This window comes from Plecotus auritus (genome assembly GCF_963455305.1).
Source record: "Plecotus auritus genome assembly, chromosome: 1".
Taxonomy (NCBI): Eukaryota; Metazoa; Chordata; class Mammalia; order Chiroptera; family Vespertilionidae; genus Plecotus; species Plecotus auritus.
In genome coordinates, this window is record NC_137770.1 from 148,552,739 (window position 1) to 148,566,697 (window position 13,959).

Genomic DNA, 13,959 nt, shown 5'->3' on the forward strand with positions numbered 1-13,959 from the left:
TCTTTTCCAATTTGGATGCCTTTTATTTCTTTTTCTTGCATAATTGTTCTGATGAGAACTTCCAATACTCTGTAGACTAAAAGTGGTGAGAATGGACATTCTTGTCTTGTTGTTGATCTTAGAGGAAAATTTTCAGCTTTTCACCATTTAGTATGATGTTAGCTATGGGTTGGCTTTCTTTTTCAGATGATTAAAATGTTCTGGAATTGCCCTGGCCAGTGTTCTCAGTGGTTAGAGCATCTGCCCATGCATGGAAAGGTCGAGGGTTCATTTCCAGTCAAGGGCATGCACCTAAGTTTCAGGATCAATCCCCAGCCCTGGCTGAGGCTCAGTTGGGAGGCAACTCATCTATGTGTCTCTCTCATATCAATGTTTTCTCTCCCCCTCCCCCCCCCCCGAATCTTTCTCTCTCTCCCCCTTCCTGCTTTCCACTCTCTCTAAAAATCAATAGAAAAAATATCCTCAGGTAAGATTAACAACAACAAAATGTTCTAGAATTATAATGGAGATGTATGCAAAAGTTGTGACTATACTAAAAACCATTGAATTGTACACTTTAAAAGGGTGACCTTTATAGAATGTGAATTGTATCTTCAAAAACATGTTATTAAATAAAACACTGTGAAATAATGGTAGCCACTGTTTTTCCTAAAGTACACTAATATACAAGTATCTAGGAGTACTGTGGATGTTATATGTATATGTGTGTGTGCACAACTCATAGTATGATATGGGATATGACAACATCACATTGTGTACACAAGGTACTCTTACATACTGTTTTTAGGTCTAAATCTCTAAATTCTCATTTGTTAATTGAACTTTGTGGAGACCTTAGGGACTTATTTATGTAAATGACCACTGTGCTCTTACTAAAGGATATATCCTTTTATCTCTGCAGTTATTATTACAAATGATTGTATTACAAATTGTTATCTCTCTTTTCTAGGATTTCCTGAGAATATAACAGTGAAACAGCGTTATCGACTACTTGGAAATAGTCTCAACGTACATGTAGTAGCTAAACTAATCAAACTACTATACGGATAATCTTAAATGACTTTGAAAGATGGTCACAGTATTCCTTCATATCCAGACGGTAATTCTGAAATTCTAGTTTAATTAATTTCGACAAAATTTAACTAAATTATCTTAATCTCTCATAACAAATTTGAATGTATCACAAAAATGCCAATTTGTTTCCTTACATTTATATTACTATCTTTTGTAAAGTGAAATTATTGTTATTCTTTAGGTGAATATATTTTCATATGAAGTCATTAAATATATATATAATATTTTTTATAATATGGTATTAAATAACTTTAGGAACATTAGAATTTTAATGTTTTCACCAATCCTATATAATAAAGAGGTAATTTGCAAATTGACCATCATACTCTCGCACAAGATGGCCAACCCCATGTGGTCACAAGATGACCACCACAAGATGGCCAGCAAGGGAGGGCACTTGTGGGCGATCAGGCCAGCAGGGGAGGGCAGTTAGGGGCGACCAGTCCAGCAGGGGAGAGCAGTTGGGGACGACCAGACTGGGCAGGGGAGGGCAGTTGGGGGCAACTGGGCTGCAGGGGAGGGCAGTTAGGGTGACCAGGCCTGCAGGGGAGGGCAGTTAGGGGTAATGGGCCAGCAGGGGAGGGCAGTTGGGGGTGACCAGGCAATCAGGCTGGCAGAGGAGCAGTTAGGCTGGCAGGGGAGTGGTTAGGGGGTGATCAGGCTGGCAGGCAGAAGTGGTTAGGGACAATCAGGCAGGCAGGCAGGCAAGCAGTTGGGAGCCAGCAGTCCCAGATTGTAAGAGGGATGTCCGACTGCCAGTTTAACCGGCAGTCGGACATCCCCTGAGGGGTCCCAGATTGGAGAGGGTGCAGGCTGGGCTGAGGGCCGCCCCCCTCCAGTGCACGAATTTCATGCACCGGACCTCTAGTATTTTATAAAGAGACATAATAAGCATATTGTAATAAATCTGAGAAGTTGTATTTTTTTTGTTAATTAAAGAAGTTGTTTTATGAATCTTGTCATTTTACTTTTTTGTTAGATGATTATTTTTAATTCTAAAATAATGATTCTAATTCTAGCCTGTTTCAAGTATTGAATGTTTTACTTAACTTAATCCCTTAAACATTCCTTTGTTTTACTTAAATGCTTATAATATTTTAAACCAAATTATCATCATTCATCTTATACAACAGTCTGAAGAAAGTGTCAGAAAAAATAATTTTAAATTCTTGATTGCCTTTTTATCAGGAAGCCACAGAATTTGGAGGTGCACATTACCTTTAATTCTACCTCCATCTGAAAGGTTAAACTCATTCCTTCGTCATTTGTGCATATTTCCCTTCAGTTTGCTGTTAGTAGAGCTTACCTGTGTCTTTGCTCTCCGCTTCTTGTTGTATGTTGATTTTGTCATCACATTCTAAGAAATGTAGCATGACATTAAGATTTTAGTTGAGTGTTGACCTATGAACCAGGGGGTCATGGTTCAATTCCCTTTCAGGGTACATGCCCAGTTTGTAGGCTCGATCCCAGTGTGGGGTGTGCAGGAGGCAGCCAATCAATGATTCCCTCTCATCATTGATGTTTCTCTCTCCTTCTCCCTTCCTCTCTGAAATCAATAAGAATATATTTAAAAAACAATTTTAGGGAGGAAACTCTGCCCTTTGACCCCATTCCTTATAACTATTCTGTGAATTAACTTTAATAACTTTTAATGTTCTCTGTTTCTACCTTTGCAGTAGACTTCTTGGAATTAGGGTTTCTAATCAGTTTAAGTCTTGCATCAGAAATCCTGTGGTTTTTATTTCAGTGGTAAAATCAAGTGAAAATGGATTAAAAAAATGAAAAGAAATATGAACAGAAATTTTATCATAAAATTTTAATTCATATTATTATCCTGAAAAAAATAAACACAATCGTTTGATGTGGAGAAATTGGAACCCTGTATGTTGCTGGTGAGAATGTGAAATGGTACAGCCACTGTAGAAAATAGATGATGATTTCTTTAAAAAATATAAACAGAATTATCATATGATCTAGCAATTCCACTTTTGAGTATTACCCACAAATATTCAAAGTGGGGACTTGGTCTGATATTTGTACACCAATTTTCATAGCAGCATTATTCACAATAGCTAAAAAGTGGAAACAACCAAAGTGCCCATCATCAAATGAATGGAGAAACAAAATATGGTGTATACCTATAATGGAATATTATTCAGACCTGAAAAGGAAATTCTGATACAACATGGATGAACCCTGAAGACATTATGCTTAGTGAAATAAACCAGACACAAAAGGGCAAATTTTGTATGATTCCACTTACATGAAGTATGTAAAAGAATCCAGTTCTTAGTGATAGAAAGTAGGCTAGAGGCTACCAGGGTTTGACACCTTCTGCAAGGGGAGTGGTGTTGCAAGGCTGCAGAGTTTTGTTTGCTGTGGTGAGAAAGCTCTGGAGATGGGTGATGGTGATAGTTACACAACAATGTGAATGTAATTAATACCACTGAACTGTATACTTAAAAATCATTAAAATGGAAAATTTTATGTCATGTACATTTTACCACAAAAAACCCAACAGTCATTCCTTCTCACCATTTTTTTTTAGAAGAACTCACATAAACATGGATATAGGGCAATTATAGGCCAATGCAAATACACATGTGGGCAAAAGTAGATTTACAATTGTTAGTACACAAAACACAGAGTTTATATTTATATTATAATAAAGCTATTGTAATAATCATAATATGCATGTCTTTTCCATATGAACAACTTTAAACCTACTTTGGCTCACCCCTGTATATACCAAGTATTGCTTTCTTCTACATTTTATATATGTGTTTAAAGACATACCTTGCTACAAATTTCATAAATTTTAGTATACAACAATTTGAAATTACTTTGGCACACTTTTACTAGTTCTCTTCACTTTTTTATTTTTTACCAATGAAAAAGTTCAGAGTGTTTCTATAATTATGCTATAATAGTAGGGTTCTATGCTCCACTGAGCAATGTTACACAAATTAAGTGTTGGGTTACAGTGCCCTAATTATAAACACATAAAAGCTCTATGGAAACATTCCTTTGCAAACTGGAAGGTAGACTACAGCTTGGTGAGATAATTTAAATTATTGAAGTATATTCATGGGTAGATGATGATTCTTGCCCTTAATTCATAATTGAAAATATATAGTAGCAAGCATAAGACTCACACCTTAATTTATGTATATTTACATGCATGATTAATTTAGAAATGTCATTTTATTGAATGCCCACTATATACTATTGGTAATATGCATAACTTGCCCAGGAAATTTCTGATATTTGGATTTATATATTTATTCAATATTTTAGAAAATATAACCTTCTTTTAAAAAGAATTATATGTAATTAAATCTGTGTCATTTCTAACATGATTTTTCATTCTCCTGTTTGCATCACTTGTATTCTTTTAAATGGGTTGCCAAATAACTTTAAGGTATTTATTAACCTGCTTCATGTTTTCAGTAGGTTTTTCAGACCCAAAAATGATAAATAAGAAATAATCAAATGACTTAATACAAACAAAATGAGTCATATTAGAAAATTATTTTGAAGAGGAGATTGGGTAGTCATCATAGGAGAAAGAGCCAGAGCTTGATAATCTTTAATGAGGGGGTCTCATATAGGTTTTTTAACTTTTAAAATTCATTTCAGAGAGAGGAAGGGAGAGGGAGAGGATAGAAATATCAGTGATGAGAGAGAATCATTGATTGGCTGCCTCCGGCACACTCCCTACTGGAGACTGAGCCTGCAACCCAAGCATGTACCCTGACTGATAATTGAACCATAACTTCCTGGTTCTTAAGTCAATGCTCAAGCACTGAGCCACACCAGCCGGGCACATATAGGTTTTTTATTTTATTTTTATTTTTTTTCTTTATTGATTAAGGTATTACATATCTTAAGTGTGGCCTTATCCCCCCCCCCCCCCCCGCCACACTCATGCCCTCACCCCCCTGGTGTCTGTGTCCATTGGTTAGGCTTATATGCATGCATACAAGTCCTTTGGTTGATCTCTTTCCCTTACCTCTGCCCTCCCCTACCTTCCCTCTGAGGTTTGATGGTCTGATCAATGCTTCTCTGTCTCTGTATCTGTTTTTGTTCATAAGTTTATGTTGTTCATTATATTCCACAAATGAGTGAGATCATGTGATATTTATCTTTCTCTGACGGACTTATTTTGCTTAACATAATGCTCTCCAGTTCCATCCATGCTGTTGCAAATGGTAAGAATTCCTTCTTTTTTACTGCAGCATAGTATTTCATTGTGTAGATGTACCATAGTTTTTTTAATCCACTCATCTGCTGATGGGCATTTAGGCTGTTTCCAAATCTTAGCTATGGTAAATTGTGCTGCTATGAACATATGGGTTCATATATCCTTTCTGATTGGTGTTTCTAGTTTCTTGGGATATATTCCTAGAAGTGGGATCACTGGGTCAAATGGGAGCTCCATTTTTAGTTTTTTGAGGAAACTCCATACTGTTCTCCATAATGGCTGTACCAGTCTGCATTCCCACCAGCAGTACAAGAGGGTTCCTTTTTTTCCCGCATCCTCCCCAGCACTTCGTTTGTTAATTTGTTGATGATAGCCATTCTGACAGGTGTGAGATGGTACTGCATTGTCGTTTTGATTTGCATCTCTCAGATGATTAGTGACTTAGCATGTTTTTATATGTCGCTTGGTCTTTCTTATGTCCTCTTTCCAAAAGTATCTATTTAGGTCCATTGCCCGTTTTTGATTGGGCTATTTATCTTTCTTTTGTTAAGTTGACATATAGGTTTTTATTAATTTGTTTGGTGTCAATATACTTTCACCTTATCAGGAAACTTCATTATTGTTTCTTCTCCCTCGTAAATATTCAAACTCACCATCTCAATCATTCCTAGCATTTCCTGTGTTCAAGTCTCTTCTATATTAAAAACAATGACAGCAGGTAGAAACCTCCCTAGATTCTTGTCTTCTTTCATCGCTTCCCTTTCATAGTCAAACCTCTTAGAAAGGTAATCTATAACTTATCTCCACTTCTTAATCTCTCCTCTAACTCTTCCACTGCTCCAATATACCTTTGGCCTTGGTCAAACTGCCAAAAGAGCATTTACTATCATGATCAAGGATCTATGTGTGCCTGAGTTTTTCAGTCCTTATCTTCCCTGACTTAACAACAGTCTAAACTCTCTTTCTTGATACAGGTTCTCCCTTTGTCTAACATGGCATTGCGTTCATTTTTTTAAATTAAAGTATAGTTGACATTCAATATTATATTGGTTTCAAGTGTACAACATAGTGATTCAACATTTATAAATCCTAATCCTTAGTGTTAGGCAGTAGAGCCAAAAGACAGATGGGAAGATGTGAGTCACCCTGAGGGATCACCCTGAGGGACCCCCTTCAGAGCACCCTGAACATTGTGTTCTGGCTAATAAGTCAGATCTGCACAGTGGGCACTGCCCTGTGCCTTAAAGAGTGAGAAAATATCTCTATCAACCAACTTGCTCTTTCTCATAGGATAGAGCCTTTTGAAAAGTCAAAAAACAGTGTTTGAAATTGTGAAAGTTGAGGGACTACCTAGCACTTTAAAAAATAATCAGAGTAGTGGGTAGGATTCCTTCACAAAAATCACAATCTGTCTTCTGCTCCAATTTCAACCTCGTTCAGGTCAGAAGTTATTAAATCGAAGGCTTCTGAGGATAGAGAAATGAAGCTTGAGAACAAATTAAAGTGGTTTAATTCTAGTCATCGCAGTACAGAATAAAGAAGAGAATAGACTGACAGCTGTCAGAGGGAGGGAACTTGGGGGGCTGGGTGAAAAAGGTGAAGGAATAGCAAAAAGAGAAAAACAAAAACAGAACAGTGTGGTGGTTGCCAGAAGGTAGGGGGAGAGGGGAAGGTAGTAGTAAAGGGTAAAACAGGGATAAATGGTGAAGGAAGGAGACTTTGACTTTGGGTGGTGAACACACCATGCAATACACAGATGATATAGAATTTTACACTTGAAACCTATATCATTTTATCAACCAATGTCACCCCAATAAGTTCAATAAAAATAAAAAAAAAATTAAAAACAGCTACTATGTCAGCCAACCGTAAGCACATACTAATGGGCGTGGTCTGCAGGCCAGCTGTTGTGTCTGCACCCAAAGTAAAATAGTTCTGGTTGTTCTTTTTGTTTTGATAACTTCATTATTAAAACCAAAATTTAGAATCAAGGGTTTCCCAAATAAGCCAAGATAACACAATAAGGATCGGATTTTAAACCCATAGAGACAAAGTAGTTAAAAATGTATTTTCCTGAGTTGATTATGTTATTGCAAAGGTTAACTTTTCATAATTTGGTCTTCAGCTTGGAACTATGACTATTTAAGGCTACCAGTTATAAACTCACTAATAACTTTGGACTTTGAAATTGAGTGAGGGTCAGATGGTCTCAGCAGTTTTTTCGTAGTCTGTGATTGAACTCATTATGTAATTTTTCAAGATAGCCTTTGAACCTTCCTGTACTTAGAACTGTCTTCCTCTCAACTTCTAATGTCAAAGTGTACTGCATACAACTACCAGGTCAACTTCTTAACATGCATTTTTTTATCCACCTCGAATCTAGCCTCTTCTTCCTTCATTCATCATACTCACCAAGATATCTAGTTATGCCCATAATATTTCACTTTATTAGAAGGCAGTAAGAATTCTAAACATGTTCTTCAAATTCATTCTGTACCAGTGAACCTGTCTGCACCCTTCTCTTTCTCCTGTCATTCCTTCACTTTGCTACTAAAAATTTAAAACGTCAGGTTTTAAAAAATTTATTTCCGTAGCCACCCTGTCTCTTTCTGTCTTTAGGACTTCTAAGAACATCTTGCAATAAGATACTTGTACTCTTGCCGAAACCAGTTTGGCTCAGTGGATAGAGCGTCGGCCTGCGGACTGAAGGGTCCCAGGTTCGATTCCGGTCAAGGGCACGTACCTTGGTTGCGGGCACATCCCCAGTAGGAGGTGTGCAGGAGGCAGCTGATCGATGTTTCTCTCTCATCGATGTTTCTAACTCTCTATCCCTCTCTCTCTTCCTCTCTGTAAAAAATCAATAAAATATATTTAAAAAAATAAAAATAAATAAAAAAAAGATACTTGTACTCTTCAAAAATTTTATGAAACCATGACCCAAAAATTACATTACTATTTTTGTCTTGATTTGTGAGATTATTCCTTTTTAAGTTTATTTTTTCAATAAATATGAGCATGTGCAAATAACTTTGACTTCTTACTCCCCAAGTTCTCAAATAAATTATTTTATACTTGCCATAGGTAAATATGGGTTCTGAGTCTTATTTTCAGTTATATCCAACACTTACAGTTCTCCCTCAAGTATACCATATTTGACTCCTAAAGCTTTCAAAATCTTATTTAAAAAAATATATATATAAATCTAGATAGAAATTTTCACAAAAACTAAAACATAGTAAGTTATTTTTTTCATAGAACTCTTCTTTATAGCCTTAGGTAGTCCTTATTTCTCTTCTTGAACATACTATGGTTTCATTGTTTACTTCAAGCATTTGCCCAGTATTTTGTTTGCATCTTTATATCTATTCATATCAGAGAAGATTTAAATTATAAGGCTGTAAATAGGGAACATGTTTATTTAGCCAAGTCAGCTCTATAATTAGATGAGATCACAATCTAAAGTCTAAAGACACAGAGAGAGAGATCGCAGAGGTTTGGAGCTGAACTCTTAACTATTGCTAAAGATTCAGTCCTCAGGATTCATGTCCAAGCTATTTTTCTCAGAGATCTCACTTTTTCCTACAACGTCTACCAGTTTGCCCAGGACACCCAGATGACTCCAGATCAGATATTTTGCCTACGCCCTATTCTAAAATTTCCATGTAAGAAGACTTTTAACTTGAATATCTTCCTGTCACATCAAATTTAGTATATTTGAAAACAGATCAGTTGTTCTCCATTATAACATCAGTTCTATTCATGACCAACTTTAATATTTCTCTTTATGGTACTGCTTCTCTCCCAGTCTCCTAAGTTCAAACCCCTCCAGCCAAGATCATCTTCACCTTCTTTCTCCTCTATTTCTTTCCATTTATAAGCTTCTGTTAATAAAATATCCTTTCCAAGAAGGTTTTTCCTGAACAATTGTTTATTTTAGGAAAACAGCAAAAGTCATTTTAAAAATCTGAAAATATACCTCTATGTTTGCAACCAGATTTGTATGCTTGGCTAAACATGTGGACATTTAACAGATTTCAGCCTTCTGAATTTAATCTATCATGGATATAATTTTTACTAAAATAGTTATTTTGCTCACTTAGCTAATTCCTTACACAAATACAGTTACATTTTTACACACACACAAATGATTGAAAATACCTAGTGGAATGTGGTATTTCTTGTGCAGTATATATATATGCTGAGTGGGCTATGTGAGAGCCCATCCTATGATGAATAGACAATAAGCTGGATAGTGGCTATGATTTGAATTGGCTTTAAATAAAAATATTCCATGTTTTAGAGAATGTAAACTTCCTGGAAAGCAGAGATTTAAGTTATTTTTCAGTGCTGCCTTTTCAGTGATTACAATACCTGGCTCATAGTCACAATAAATATTTGTTAAATAAGTGAATATATTTACCATATGGATTGACATAAAAGCTGCATAAAGTCATCACACCGTGAAGTTTAAACTGCTTTTAAGTCATTCCCCTGAAAACTATTTAATTTGTGTTATTGCCACTTTGTCCACACATAGAGGAAGAGCCAAATTTACTCAAGTTTGAAAGGTGATTTAAACAATAATTCTAGGATAGTACTTGCACCTTGGCTTTAGGGAAAGTTGTGGCAGATAGAAAAATTTTTAAATGTTGTATTCTGACTTCTTGTCTGGACAAGAGCACAGACTCATTTCTTCTTATTCCTGATAAAGATAATTGTAGTAGGTAGGTAGATAAGAGCAGAGTAGGGACCATAGACCACATGCAGAGGGTCACAGGGTGGAGAGCCCCTGGTGCTTAGCAATGGACAAAACTACAAGCTCTTGCACCACCACTCCCTTAAGCATTGATCCCTGAAGATGACATCTAGGCTTCAGTTGTGTTTCAGCTCCAGACCCAGAGAAGCAGCAAGATCAGATGGAGCAGTGCCATGGCTGACATCAGGACCAGCTGAAGTGACTAATGATCCCCTCCCCTGGCGTTGGCCAATTAGTGGAGACCACGATCCTGAGAGGCACACCTGGAAAGCTGATGAATATTGTATTGAGATCCTTCCCTGGGACCTCCAGATAAAAGCCTTTAAGACAGGGACCCCAGGCAAATGTACTCTCTCTTTTTCCCGAGCATGCCCACACCTTTCCTCCCTCTTTCATCTCTCAAGGCAAGCCTCCCCCTCCTTTTCTTCCCCCCGCTGTAACTAATTTCCTGAACACATTTCTTCTATTACTTTGTTCCACCTCTGTGACTTTCTAAATAAACTTATTCTTATAATTTAAGTCTTGACTCTAAATTCTTTCTTAGCCAGAATTCAAGTACCAAGGTTGTTGAACCGAGCTCTAACACCTGGTGCTATTTCGCTGCCAACATAATGATCATTTCTGAAAAGTACAATTATAAGTTAATGCAAGAGGCATCAGAAAGAGAACCCTGAAAGATGGGAAGAGGAAAACAAACTGGCTAAGTACTCCTAGGACTGGAGGGGGAACATTGTTGCAGCATGGGTATCTTAGGACCTCTAACCCAACAAAATAAGGTAACCCAGGCTTGGTGTTTGTTCCCCACCCCCAACCTAGCAACATAAAGGAGCCCAGAATGGCTCATTCCCACCCCAGATGGAACTGGAGTCCTGTCGATAAAACCAGGTAAGTCTGATACCACCAGCGAGGGCGGTATATAGAAATCCCCACTGACAAGTATCCAAGGGAAGCATTCTACTTCCCTGCCAGGACTGAGACTTCTCTCTTGCTGAGAGATTTGGGCAGCCAGAGGGCACCAACAAGGAGGATCCCACCACAAAAGTGCCTGATCCAGGAAGCCTTTTCATCCATGGGCAGGAGGCTCCCTTCCCCAACCTAGAGGCACAGGTGACCTGGCCTAGAGTAGCACCATCAAGGACCATTGGGAGCCCTAGCAGCGCCAGAAAAACTGAGCAGACCAAAATAACTTCGCAAAGGCACTGACAATGAACTGTTACTGGAATCACACGCCAAAAGGTAGGCCTGAAGCTGCATGCTAAACATAAACACACTGCCTGCTAAAATAAAAGATTAATATAGGATGCAGAGACTCCTAATGTAATAGACAAAATATCCAGGATACAATTTTAAAATCACTTGTTATACCGAGAACCAAAAAAATCACAACTTGAGCCCTAGCTGGGTTGCCTCAGTGGATAAAGCATTGGCCTGTGGACTAAAGGGTCCCAGCTTTGATTCAAGTGCTTAAAGAAAAGAACTGTTAACTGCAAATTCTGTATTAGTCCAACTATTCTTCAGAAATAAAGGGTAAATAATGATATTCTCAAATGAAGCAAAACTAAAAGCATTTGTTATTAGCAATCCTATCCACAAAGAATGGCTAATGGAAGTTCTTAAAAAATGAAATGATAAGACATCGTGGAGTATCAGGAAGGAAGACAATAATGGAAAGAGCAGAAATATGGATACATACAAAAAACTATGCTTCTTATTAATTTTATAAATCACATTTGATTATTGAAACAAGAATTATAGCATCTGATGCTCAAGACAATAATATTTAAAAGTGGGGAAGGTAAGGGGGCCTAAATAGAAGTGAGATTTCATTTCACTCAAAGTGTTAAAATGCTGAGACCAGTTAACTGAGAAATCATGTATGTATATTGTAATGCTCAGAGCAACCACTGCAAAAAATATACAAAGAAGTACAGGCAAAACCACTATAAATAAATCAAGATGGAATACTAAAAGTATTCACATAACCTGTAGGAAGGCTAGAAAAGGAATACAGAAGAGTAAGAAGCAGAAAACAAATGATTAAATGTCACACAAGCTCTACCATGTCAACAATTATCTTAAATATAATTGGTCAAAATACACTAATTAGAATACAGAGATTAGCAGAGTGAATTAAAAACATTTAATTATGTGTCATTTATAAGAAACTTCAAATAAAATGATGTAGGTAGGCTGAAAGTAAAAGGCTGGTAAAAATAAGACCCACAAAGGGAATCTGCTTAATGATATGTCAAAATGACAAGAAGTTATAGGAATGAAGATAAAAACTGGGAGCAGATTAAACATTCTGCAATTAGACTATGGTGAAGCCAATCAATAAAACATTATGCAATGATGCAGCCACTTTGAAAAATGGGCAGTTCTTCAAAAAGTTGAGTCACCATATGAACCAGCAATTCTACTGCTGGGTATATACTGAAGAGAACTGAAAACATATATATACACACAAACTTGTACACCCATGTTCATAGGAGCATTACCCATAATAGCCTAAAGTGGAAAAGGCTATTATGTTTATCAATTGATGAATGCATAAACAAAATGAGTACATCCATACAATGGATTCATCATAAAAAGGAATGAAATAGTGATACTTGCTATAATGGGTGAACCTTGAAAGCATTACGCTAAGTGAAAGAAGCCAGATACAAAAGAACACATACAATTTCATTTTATGTGAACTGTCCAGAATAGGCAAGGCAGATTAGTGATTTCCAGGGAAGAGGAAAGAGGGGAATTCAGAAAAGTACAGGATTTCTTTTTGGGATGATGAAAATGTTATGGAACTAGATTGTGGTGACGATGGTACAAATCTGAATATACTAAAAAAGCATTTAATTGTACACTTAAATAGGGTGAACTTTATAGTATACTAGAGGCCCGATGCACGAAGATTCGTGCAAGAATGGGCCTTCCTTCCCCTGGCTGCCAGCATTGCCTTCGCTCTGGCCAGAGCTGCCTTTCCACCTTTGCTCCGGCCCAGAGCTGCCTTTCTGCCTTCCCATGATGCCCAGAGGCCTGGAGCAGCTGGGGCGGTGCAGAACGCCTGCGTCATCGCCATGGCAATGATGCAAGCGTCCTGCCCCGCCCCTGGCCGCTCGGCACCTGTGTGTGAAAATTAACCCACCATCTTTGTTGGGTTAATTTGCATACTCACTCCTGGTTGGCTGGTGGGTGTCACAAAGGTATGGTCAATTTGCATCTTTCTCTTTTTTTAGTGTAGATGAATTGTATCTGTCTGTCTCTGTCTTTCTGCTTGTATCTCCATGTGTCTGCATGCATATAAGACCTTGTACAACTTTTTACAGTTATTGTTAAGGAGACCAGGTAGTGACATTGAATTAGGCTCAGGTGAAATAAAACAAAGAAGAGAGGAAGGGACACAGTTTTGTCCATGTGTATTCTGTGATTATAACTCTGAAATTATTCATCTAAAAATAGATTGGAATAAAATAATAGGAATTATGTTAGTGTAATTGAATTTTAAGTCTCCCTGTTTATGTTTTGCAAATTCAATGTAGTATAGTTACATTACTTTTATAATTAAAAACATTTTTTTATTCAAAGTCAATACTCTCTACCATAGAGTCTGATCATTGTAAACTAGCTTTCAAGTCACTAGTTCATTTGCATTCTGATGCCTTGTAATGCAGTCTCCTCCACAGACTTTTTTCCTCCAGGACAGTCTCTTCAGTGCCTGCCTCAGATGATGACAAATTGTGGGTATCTAATATATAATTGTCCAGTTAACCTGACTTAAATATATGTATGCTGAGTACTATAACAGAATCATTATGGTCTTCCATGACTTGTTGGAATAATTCTATCAGTCAACCTAAACAAGAATTGCACATTACTAGTAGATGTTAAAGGAAAAGTATTTAATACTAGAATTGTGTAGAACTCC

The 13,959-nt window shown here is 37.1% G+C and overlaps 1 protein-coding gene across 3 annotated transcripts in view; it reads left to right on the top strand.

Moving 5' to 3' along the window:
* Positions 1-10,551, top strand: part of TRDMT1 (tRNA aspartic acid methyltransferase 1) — a 70,807-nt gene extending 60,256 nt beyond the window's left edge. Inside the window, exons 11-12 of one of the 3 annotated variants that reach the window (XM_080649472.1) lie at positions 950-1,099; positions 10,155-10,551. In XM_080649472.1, the coding sequence (XP_080505598.1) occupies positions 950-1,050 (101 nt within the window). In that variant the 3' untranslated portion in view covers positions 1,051-1,099; positions 10,155-10,551. The remainder of the gene's footprint in view (positions 1-949; positions 1,100-10,154) is intronic. The other 2 variants (XM_080649474.1, XM_080649473.1) reach the window with 2 other exon arrangements.
* The last annotated feature ends 3,408 nt before the right edge of the window (positions 10,552-13,959 follow it).